Source organism: Podarcis vaucheri, assembly GCF_965113315.1.
Source record: "Podarcis vaucheri genome assembly, chromosome: 16".
Lineage (NCBI taxonomy): Eukaryota > Metazoa > Chordata > Lepidosauria > Squamata > Lacertidae > Podarcis > Podarcis vaucheri.
In genome coordinates this window covers 27,145,797-27,157,616 of record NC_138754.1, presented here as the reverse complement: position 1 = coordinate 27,157,616, position 11,820 = coordinate 27,145,797, and the positions used below count along the sequence as shown (strand labels likewise).

Genomic DNA, 11,820 nt, shown 5'->3' with positions numbered 1-11,820 from the left:
TACCACTTTAGCTAATGGGGCCTCCTGCTGCCGTTGTGCAATTTCTGTTCTCATCCTTAAGCAAAGTTCTTAACCTGAGGTACTATTTCTGGGTTAGTGGAGTCTGTAACCTGAAGCGCCTGTAACCCGAGGTACCACTGTAATGTATTGGGACTTGAGTGAGTTAGATGTGTCACAGGAATTCCTGTCATATAAGGTGGCGCTGTGGATTAAACCAGAGAGCGTAGGGCTTGCTGATCAGGTTGGTGGTTTGAATCCCCGCGACAGGGTGTGAGCTCCTGTTGTTCAGACCCAGCTCCTGCCAACCTAGCAGTTTGAAAGCACACAGTGCAAGTAGATAAATAGGTACCGCTCCGGCGGGAAGGTAAACGGCATTTCTGTGCGCTGCTCTGGTTCACCAGAAGCGGCTTAAGTCATGCTGGCCACATGACCTGGAAGCTGTACGCCACCTCCCTCGGCCAGTAAAGCGAGATGAGTGCCGCAACCCCAGTCGTCTGCGACTGGACCTAACGGTCAGGGGTCCCTTTAACTTTAAGGTGGCAAAATGTGTGGATTGCAGGATGCTTGTGAATCGGCTGCACAGCAGTTCTGAGTAGCAGCTTTAGAAGTTTCTAATGGAGCTTGGGCTTGGACTACCTAATGGGGTATTAATGCACCTGGTGTTAGCTTAATCTTGGCAGACACCTCAAAACTAATACTCTATAATTAATCCTGTTGTGTGCTACAGGCATTGACCCCTTAAACTACATGGAAGCAGCTAGGAACAAGGGTCCGGCTCCTAACCACCCATGTTAAGACTGTCTCGCATTTCACTTATTATTCAAACACTATTCCACCTGGAGGCAGCAAGGGAATAGAAACCAATTTTTAATTGAAAGGTGCAGCTGAGTTTTTTGGGCACTAAAAGATACTACTGTATAAACACTAGAGGAAGTAGGGTTCATCCAATGATGCTAGTCAGTGAGAAAGGAAGAACTTCACATAATGCACAGATAAATTATGCCATTCGCATCTAGCAGCTGGGGTGAGGATAAGGTTATTCCTGACTGTCTAATCTTGATAGTTAAATTCTACCTCCACCACCATCAGGGCAACTCTTGTATTTAAATGCCACATTCAGTGGGGAGCAGGAATGGGCTCTTGCACACACGTGATGTGTGGGGTTTTCCATAGGCAGTTATCATCACTGGTATACCAGAGACGCCTTTTGTACAAAGCTGTGTCAATTTTGGAAAAGCTTGAAGAAAACATTTCCAGGGATTTCAAACAGCAATGAGAGGTGCCAGTCTTAAAATCCTCGGGGGAAGAGTGAGGTGGAAAAAAGCAAAGCTCTTAACCCTTACTCGCAAAAGCTTGTTATACACATACACTGTGTTTAAGTTCCAGGCATGAGCACCATTCTGGAATTAATATTCAAGTTTTTATCTGCATGCTTTATTTACACAAGCATATAATGACAAGAATGCTAGTTTTGTATGCCTCTCATGCACAAAGCAAAGCAGAAGGCTTGCACATTTTCTTCCTTGTATGTTTTATCTACACTACAGGAAGGATGGGGAAGCTGTGGACCTCCAGCTGTTGGGCTGTGCTTTCCCCTTGCCAGGCTGGCTGCTTGGAGCTAGTCTAGCTGTGGGTGGGGAGGAGCCACAGGTTAGCTTCCCCCTGCCCCAGTGTGAGGCTGTGCAGTCAGTCAAAACAGCAATAGAGACCAAGGCCTCACACAGTAAACAGATTTTCATTGCTCCCATGGCTAATACACCTGACTTTCCTAGGAGGATTAAGATAGGAATGAGCACACACACATATTCAACCATCCGGCAATAGAACAAGCTTTTGAACAGTCACTGAGGAGAAGGAGTCATGACTAATTGCCCAGTCGAGCTTTTTATTTCTTCACTATCTGAATGACATCTTCATCCTCCAAGGTATGATCCTTTCCAACTTTCTGTGGGTTGTGCTTGACCGATGAGCCCCACACAAGTGCACTGAAAAAGAAAAGCGTTTAGTTGAGACACTACACTTCCACAGTTTACATAGACCAGCAGCAGTGAGGCTTCCTCAGAAATTCAGATACTCTACAGGTCAGAGAATCTCACTAATCTCTCTCTTGGCAGCTATTCTTTAATTCTCTTGAGTGCCTCACAAATAAAATATAAAACAAGCAGCAAACAAAGCACTTATAAAATAGTTTTGGCTATTAAAAAACCACTACAAAGCAGCAGTAAGATAATATATCCAAACAGACATGATCAGCCTACCTTCAGGAAATGACAGAACAAGTGATAATGACACCTGACACGTCTTCACTAACAGGAAATTTCATAAATTGAAGGATGCCCTGCATAGGCTGGGGGCACTGTTATACAGTGGTTCCACTCCTTCCTCCTGGGCAGTGTCCAGAAAGTGGTGGCGGGGGGTGAGTGTTCAGACCCCTGGGCCCTCACTTGTGGGGTGCCTCAGGGTTCCATCCTCTTCCCCCATGCTTTTTAACATCTACATGAAGCCACTGGGAAGAGATCATCAGGGGTTTGGACTGGGTGTCCATCAATATGCAGATGATACCCAGCTCTACCTCTCTTTCAAATCAGAACCAGTGAAGGTCCTGTGTGAGTGCCTGGAGGCTGTTGGAGGATGGATGGCGGCTAATGGATTGAGGTTGAATCCTGACAAGACAGAAGTACTGTTTTTGGGGGACAGGAGGTGGGCGGGTGGGTGTGGAGGACTCCCTTGTCCTGAATGGGTTAACTGTGCCCCTGAAGGACCAGGAGCACAGCCTAGGAGTCATTTTGGACTCAGCTGTCCATGGAGGCGCAGGTCAATTCTGTTTCCAGGGCAGCTGTCTACCAGCTCCATCTGGTACGCAGGCTGAGACCCTACCTGCCAGGAGACTGTCTCGCCAGAGTGGTGCATGCTCTAGTTATCTCTCACTTGGACTACTGCAATGCGCTCTACGTGGGGCTACCTTAGAAGGTAACCCAGAAACTACAACTAATCCAGAACGCGGCAGCTAGACTGGTGACTGGGGGTGGCCGCCAAAACCACATAACACCGGCCTTGAAAGACCTACATTGGCTCCCAGTACGTTTCCGAGCTCAATTCAAAGTGTTGGTGTTGACCTTTAAAGCCCTAAACAGACTCAGCCCATTATACCTGAAGGAGCGTCTCCACCCCCATCGTTCTGCCCAGACGCTGAGGTCCAGGGCTGAGGGCCTTCTGGTGGTTCCCTCATTGCGAGAAGCAAAGCTACAGGGAACCAGGCAGAGGGCCTTCTCAGTAGTGGCGCCCGCCCTGTGGAACGCCCTCCCATCAGATGTCAAAGAGATAAACAACTACCTGACATTTAGAAGACATCTGAAGGCAGCCCTGTTCAGGGACGTTTTTAATGTGTGACATTTTAATGTATTTTGCATCTTTGTTGGAAGCCTCCCAGAGTGGCTGGGGAAACCCAGCCAGGTGGACGGGGCACAATTTATTTATTTATTTATTATTAATTATTATTATTATTTGCCCAAAATGGCAGAAGCCTACTCCAAAGATCTCAACTGGTGGCCTGGGAGATACCAACAGATGTGTCCCATCTAGCATCTGGGGGCCTCAGACATTTCTGGAACCCTGTAAGTCGGTATCAAAACCTTGCTCAGAATTGGCAGCCAGAGCAATTCACAGAGAATAACATGATTTGGATTTTGCATGCTACTCCAGAGCCCAGCAGCAGCTAGAGCAGGGGTCAGCAAACATTTTCAGCAGGGGGCCCATCCACTGTCCCTCAGACCTTGTGGGGGGCCGGACTATATTTTTCGGGGGGGGGGGGATGAACGAATTCCTATGTCCCACAAATAACCCAGAGATGCATTTTAAATAAATGCACACATTCTACTCATGTAAAAACACACTGATTCCTGGACTGTCCACGAGCTGGATCTAGAAGATGATTGGGCCAGATCCAGTGCCCAGGCCTTAGTTTGCCTATCCATGAGCTTGAGCTTCCAAACAGTATTTGAGGTAGCGCCATGTAGCATGTCATTGTAACCATCTATTTTCTGATTCAGTAGGGCAATTTATCTTCCACTACCAAGAACTGTTTCTTCCCTTCTACTGCAACGGCTTCCCTGCCCTTTGATGCACTTTTCAATTATAAAGTACAAGTTGTTCCATCACAATGATAGTACTATGAGAAATATCCTTCAAAGGCTTGGGGTTTTTTTTGCAAAACTGAATGAAAAGCCATGTACTTGTGACCCAGTGCTTTCGAGGCTGTCTAAGACTACAAGGAGAATAGAAAAACGATCAGACAAAAGACTACAGTTAATTTCCCACAGAAATGCTGAACCTCCCAATGCCTAGTCATTTTCTGTTTGAAAGGAAGCTTCAGTCAATGTTTTTGTCGCCTGGTGCTGTGACATTACAAGGACTGCGGGAGAAAATTGGCTGCTTTGTAGGCCGTACTTACTATTTAAACTCTTTAATCAGGTTTTTGTGGATCTTCATGCAGAAATCCTCCACTGTGGTCCGAGAGTAAGGCAAGACTACGGGAGAGCTGTAATCTGGTAGCTGCCCTTTGGGCTTTGTGTAACTGCAATTTAAATTTAGATTCATCAAAAGGAGATGCTACAGCATGTTAAAACACAGATACATTTCAAACAAGGTTTCCCTTCTACCCAGGGCAAAGATTCATCATCTAAGGCCTCCGTCGCCTTGAATACTAGGAAGAGGCCATCTCCATTGTCTTTTTGGCGCCTCTCAAAGACCTTCCTTTTCCAACAAGCCTTTTAAAAAGAGATCTCTCCCAGTTTGCAGCTGTATTAAAATTGTTTTCAGATGTTTTTAATCGCCTTTATTATTTGTGTTTGCCACATTGGGCTCCTTTGGCAGAAAGGAGGGGTGTGTAATAGTCTGCAGAATTATAGAGCTGGAACAGACTACAGAGGTCATCTCGCCCAACACTCTTCTAATGCAGGACACCCACTACTGCAGCATCCCTGACAGGAAGCCAGCCAGCCTGCCTCTGCTTAAAAGCTCCAGTGCAGGGGAGTCCCCCATCACCATTAAAGCGAGCTGTTCCAAATAACTTGTGCTGACATAAAGTTCTTCCTACTGTTTTATCGAAATTCTTTCTTGTACTTTGAACCCACTGGTTCAGGTCATACCCTCTAGAATACTTTTCTCCAACCTGGTGCCATCCAGATGTTTTTAGATTTCCAACTCCCATAATCCCTAGCCGCTGGCTAGAGCTGCTGCCCAAAACAGCTGGAGAAGCACGAGGTTGTAGAAGGCAGAAAACAGATGAGATAAATCCTTGTGTCTGGACTGTAGTGCTTCAGAATTCAAGTGGTGGGATAGCACAAGGAAACGCTCATCTGTACCAAAATAAAAATAAAAAAGTATTCCCAGCACACAGAGAACTGAGAAAGATCTTAGCCTACTCTTCTTGATGTCAGGGAAGCCCAGCCAGATGGGCGGGGTATAAATAACAATAAACTGTTGTTGTTGTTGTTGTTTTCAATGTGCATAAAGTTATCATTTTTTTGCACTGAAAATGCCCTTAAAGTCCGGAGTGGCCCATCTGTGGTCCTCCACAATTCCCACCATTCCCGATGAATGGCCATTCTCTTTGTTGAAGGCATCACCCTACCACATTTATATTGTCATAGAAAACTGCAATGATGCCAAATTGTACAAAGGTTTTGTTGACAACTGTCCAAAGCTATTTTAGGGCTTACATGTGGCACCATGGGACAGAACACCATTACAGCAAGAAAGCAGGAAGAGAAGCCAACTTCAAAGACCAGCCTGCAAGTCAACCAGCTCAAACCAGGACAGTGGGGAAGGAAAGGCAGCTGCAGATTTCTAAGTGAATGGGAACCAGAGATGCTTTCAGCCTGGACAATGCAAAACACTTGACTCACATTCGCACAAGTTTTAGGTAGTCCCAGATCTTCTCCAAGAGGTCATCAAAGTTCCACCGGTGGTGAGCAGAGATTGGAACACAGTGAGGCACTTTGTAAATTATGTCTAGTTCCTCAAGGGAGATCTGGTCAATTTTGTTCAGCACGTAAATGCATGGGATGTAAACTCTGTAAGAGTGAATAATTATCACTGACAACACACATTTATTTTTTTAAAAAACTAGTGATTACTCTCTACTGTCCCTCCTGAATGATCATGGTTACAAGACAGGTGTATTTTGGAATAACTACTGTGCCCACATGTGTCCACGAAGATCTGGCACTTGTTCCAGTGTCCCAAAACAAAGAAGACCATCCTGCGCTCTTGGTCTTCCATTGAGAAAACTATTCCACACCTTTCAGCAGTTAAAAGAGCAATTATACAGCTCCTTGATACTGGAATCTAGTGGGAGGGCAGGCGGCCTCCTCACAAATCAGACCCTCCTCAAGAGTGGATTTCCAAAAGTACAAAACCCACAACACAACCCCCCAGCACATCCCAAACAGCCTGCATTCATAATGATAAAAGTGCTTGCTTTGCACAATATATATAACACACACTGGATTTTGATTCCCTGAAGAATTTGAAAGGCATCTGCGACACAGTATAAACAATCCCAACAGCCTAGTAAACCTCATCAATCAGTCTGATTCACAAGTCCCACCACACTACCTGTTTCCTTCAACCACATCGATGAGGTCGTCTGCAGTAACATCACTACGCAGCGTGACATCAGCATTGTGAATTTTATACTCCGCCAAGATGCTCTTCACAGTTTCAGTATCCAGCTCACTCTGTGGGCACTAATGGAAGAACAAAAGAACCATTCAGATATTTAGGAGGTGAGTAACTCTGAAGAACCCAGATTTGGGTTTGCTATTATTCCATAAGAGCTATTTGAAGAAGCTTCTGATCTTTGCTTGTGGTAACCAAATTAGTGAGTAAGTCGCAGCTCTACAGATCTGAAGATCCTTTCTCAGCCAGAGGGCTTCATGTCAGTGATGGGCAGAGCCAGAGGCAGAGGCAAAAATGGGTGGAGCAACAGATGAGACTCTCATCTCTGTACAACTAGCCATATTCCAGCAGCTAATGGCACAGCATACTTCCCTTTCCATTGCAACAAGGAAAAGTCTCTTACTGTTCTCACAAATAAATCTATGTCAAAATGAGGCCTCATTCAAAGCCGTGGGATCCTTGTCCAGATCAGCAAGGATTGTCCCCAGATAAATGTAATTAAATAAATAGCTCTCTTCCAAAACTACTCAGGCACAGCCAGAAGAGCGTTCAGATTATCCAAAGAACTCTCTCCTTGTCACAGTGACAAGGCAGGAGGCGCACACACTTTCTGCCCAGGCCTGCTTACGGTGGCTGTGAGATTGATGCCTCCTTTGTCCTTCTTCTTAAAGCCAATGTTGGGAGGTTTGCTGTTCAGTCGAATCCCAAAGCCCTCAAGCTCATTCTCAATTATCTTCTTGTGTCCCAGGGGCTTCAGGACATCCAGGACTATCAGAATAAGGTTGCAGGTTCGAGCAACTGAGAAGAAAGAAAAGGATTAAAAAAGACGCTCGCTTGGCCTCTTCAAAGAGGTTGGGAAGAAAGAGTTGCATCCTGTGCCAAGCACTTCTCACTCCTGTTTTGTAATCTGCTTCTCCAAGCCAGAATGCCTTATAAATTCTGCTCTTCAAATCAGGTGCAAGCAAAGGAAGCTGGAAAAAGTCAAACCTCTATTTTATATGGAGACGAAACATTCACAAAATACAACACAGTGAACAAAACATATCAAATGACAAGAAAGATATCTGTAAAGATTCCCCCTACCCAAAAGCACAAAAAGATGGATAGGGCAGAGAAGGATTTCTGATACTGGAGCAACAACCTCACCTGCAATGACCTGGCGACCACGACCTTTCCCGTCTTTTGCACCCTCAATAATTCCTGGAAGATCCAGAAGCTGTAGCGTTTAAGGAAGAGGAAAGAAATCCATTATATAGAAATCAGCAAGCCAGAATCCACCAGCAGAAACATTTTAACAATACTGATCAGCTTCATTCTCTTGAGTCTGAATAGAGGCAATGGTTTCCTGTTCCTTGACAGGAAATAACACAATAATCTTAGCGCTGCTGAGGAAATCTGTCACCAATTACTACTGCTCTGTTTTGCCTACATTTAAGCTCTAATCAAAGTGTCAGGGACTGTACTTTTGCATTCCATTGCCATTTAACTCTTATATATTTGTCACTCTTTGTGCCTGTACATCTAATGACAAAAGGTGATACCATCATAAGCATCTCCAGGAGATCTGCTGCCAAACAGTGTAGATCAGGAGTGGCCATGATGGTGCCCTCTAGAATTTTTTTGTTGCTGGCTGGGGCTGATGGGAGTTGTAGTTCACTATCCCTGGAGAGCATCCTCTTAAGCTGTTCCTGGTATAGCTAGAATATACTATGCTAGAGGGCTTGACTTTGGAAAAGTCAGCTGATACCATCGTAATAAGCAGATCCACTTTTATGTACAGACTGAGTTTTAATTAAACAAAAGGAAAAATCTCCCCACCTAGACCAGAAATGTACTGGGGGGAAATGGCCCTTCATACATATTTCAGATATTCCATCCTTCACATACACTCCCACCCCAGATCTAGAGAGCTCACCTGTATTTTTGCTCCTTTGTATCGAATCACACCAGGCACCGTGGTCAGCGTGGTGAACTCATAGGCAGCGACCTCCGAGTAGACTCCAGCAAGGTTGCTCAGCAAAGTGGATTTCCCCACGGATGGGAAGCCCACAAAACCAATTCGGGCATCGCCAGTCTTTGCAACATCAAAACCTTCAATGCAGAAATCAGTACTGTTACTGACAGGCTGCAGAAGAGATGGGCTACACTTGCCCCTTCATTGTGCCAGGCCCCTCCAGGAAGTTGGAGCATGAAAAGGGAGGGGAGAAGACCTCTGGAGAAAGCCAGAGAAGAGTCATCGCAGCAAGCCAGGCTGGGCCCCCTTGGATGATACCTTCAGCCTGAGATAGATTTGGTATCCTATCAGAGAAATATTTTTATCTGCCCATAGGATTTATTAACAGGTTTTATTTAAACATCAGAGCCTCAAAGTCTTGCTCATCCATAATAAATACAGGTCCCAATCAGATGCTACACTGGCATATGGTTTAGCATTACGTGAGAAGACTTTAAATCCCTGCAACTTCCCACCAGCCCAACTCCTGATCAAATATGGCTGCAAGGAGATCAGAAACTTTGCTTGTGTTTTTAACAAACTGAAGTTTAGTCTTATGTCCAAACTGGGGTTACTCTCACCAACAGTTTACTGAAACAAGCCAACTATGGTTTATGAAGACTTCAACAGTGAACCATAGTTAAGACTAACTATGTTTAGGATTCACACACAGTTATGATTTAGGGCTCAGGCGCAGTGTGCAACTGTGGCCAACTGAAAACTAAAGCAAAATCTGTATTACATCACCAGAGGAGGAGAGGGGAGGAAAAGCATATGACACCAAGTGTACATATAATCCTGAACTATAAGCCACCTTCAGATGTTCAACATCTGAATAAACATGCATGGGGGGACAGTAGGCAGAAGTGCTCAAACCAGTCACTACCCTTCCTAGTCACTACCTCAGCAGTTTACAGTCAGCATCTTAAATAATAAATTCTGTATAATTTCCAAAGCAAGTGCACATATTTTTGGTGTACTTTGTATATTCTTTTTTCTGCTAACGAGAGGAAAACAGCTCCATCTCCAACTTCAACTTGAGGATTGAGTCACTCATTTCCATCCTCTTGGAATACTGTGCATACCTTCTCCTGGACCACCCCCTCCACCTCCCTTCGGGGTGATGAGCTCTCGGCGCAGTTTGGCCAGACGTGCCTTCAACAGCCCCAGATGGTGAGCTGTGGCCTTATTCTTCTGCGTGCGGGCCATCTGTGGAGTGGGGAGAAGACAAAGCTCAGGGAGGGCTGCACAAGCCCAGGACTTTTATGGGAAAGATTGGTGACACCAACCTTGATCCAAAGTCTTGCATATTACATTGAAGGGCACAGGTCACTTCCCTGCCACAGAAGAGATTTAAAGGAGTGAGGAGTTGTCTGCAAATCATGCAAGAGAGACAGGAAGAGTATCTGTCCCATCAGAAGAACTACAGAGGGTTGTTCCTAATCTGTAGGAAACTTGGACAAAGGCAGAAGGAGGGGTGGCAGGGGCGGCAGTTTTCAAGGCTTAACTTGAAACAGAAGATAGGTGTCAAACAAGACAATTATTGTTTTCCTGAGGATTGGACTAGAACTAGGATGATCGAGGTTCAAATCCTGGCTTGGCCATGAAGCTTCCTGGGTGACACTGTGTGAGCTGCACACTTTCAGCCTTAACTACTAGTGGTTGCAGGCTATAGCTGGGATAGATCCCTCCTCTGCTGTCTCCTCCTTGGGTTTGTCTAAGGCCCAGTGTTTTGCAAACTTTGGTCCCCAGCTGTTGTTGGACTACAATTCCCATCATCCCTGACCGCTGGTCCTGCTAGCTAGGGATGATGGGAGTTGTACTGCAACAACAGCTGGAGACCCAAGTTTGAAGAACACCGAGCCAACCTGGTGTTGCGTCTCCTACGGGCTCCATCCAGCAATGGCTCTTCACAAGCCACCTAAGTCACAGCTATCCGTTTTTTTATTGGGGCAAGGAGGCCTGTCTGTATTGTGCTCAGAAGACACAAGCCCACCAGCCTCCAACTTCATTCAGCAACCCTTAGCACCAGGCAGGGCCAGTGCTCTTTATTCCTATTTATTTATTAATTTTACATACCCTTAGGCAGGGCGTAAGGAGTCTCAGAGCATAAACAAACAGATACAAGGGTGGAAAGCGGGGGGGGGGGGGCTCACGCACAAAACAAATAAGTACAGTGGTACCTCGGGTTACATACGCTTTAGGTTACATATGCTTCAGGTTACACACTCCGCTAACCCAGAAATAGTGCTTCAGGTTAAAAACAGAAATTGGGCTTCGGTGGCGTGGCGGCAGCGGGAGGCCCCATTAGCTAAAGTGGTACTTTAGGTTAAGAACAGTTTCAGGTTAAGAGCAGACCTCCGGAATGAATTAAGTTCAGTGGTACCTCAGGTTAAGTACTTAATTCGTTCCGGAGGTCCGTTCTTAACCTGAAACTGTTCTTAACCTGAAGCACCACTTTAGCTAATGGGGCCTCCTGCTGCTGCCGCAGCCCGATTTCTGTTCTCATCCTGAAGCAAAGTTCTTAACCTGAGGTAATATTTCTGGGTTAGCGGCGTCTGTAACCTGAAGCATATGTAACCCGAGGTACCACTGTACTTAACCCGAGGTACCACTGTATCTCCCTCCCCTGGGCTCCAGCCTTGCCCAACATGGTGTCTCCCAGGTACTGCTGGGGACTCCGAATCCCATCAGCCAACACGGCAATGCTCAGCGATAAGGATGGGAGCTGCACTCCAGGAACATCTGGAAAGCACCAGGATGGGGGTCATGAATACTATTCGACCTCAGTCCAGCAAGCTTCTACCAGCCTCCCGCATTGCTGACCCCCAGCAGATAGACTGCCGCAGTGTACGGAGGCTCTACCGAGCCGCGACCACGACTCCTCCACAGCCCAGTTGGGCGGGGCGGAGCCGCTGGTTGGGGCCCCACAGAGAGAGCCGAGGAGCCTTTCAGTCGCCGCTGGTTGGGGGTTACCTCGGCCTCTATCTCGGCGATCTTGGCCAACGTCGTGCTCATGATGGCGGTGGCGGCGGCAGCGGTGCCTCACGGACGGCTCTCCCCAGGCCTGTGGCACGGCGCATGCGCCCAAAGGACAGGTTCTCGCGAGACTTCTAACAAAAGCCCGGCAGGGGGGCGCGTGCGGA

General features: G+C 46.3%; 1 protein-coding gene across 1 annotated transcript; it reads right to left on the bottom strand.

Moving 5' to 3' along the window:
• Positions 1 to 1,865: 1,865 nt before the first annotated feature.
• Positions 1,866 to 11,799, bottom strand: DRG1 (developmentally regulated GTP binding protein 1). The gene is made up of 9 exons (XM_082203376.1): positions 11,651 to 11,799; positions 9,760 to 9,883; positions 8,597 to 8,772; positions 7,828 to 7,897; positions 7,310 to 7,479; positions 6,619 to 6,749; positions 5,907 to 6,074; positions 4,451 to 4,573; positions 1,866 to 1,985 (listed from the first exon to the last, which is right to left on the bottom strand). Exons 1-9 carry the CDS (start codon positions 11,690 to 11,692, stop codon positions 1,886 to 1,888), a joined length of 1,104 nt encoding a protein of 367 aa, XP_082059502.1. The 5' UTR covers positions 11,693 to 11,799; the 3' UTR covers positions 1,866 to 1,885.
• Positions 11,800 to 11,820: the final 21 nt, after the last annotated feature.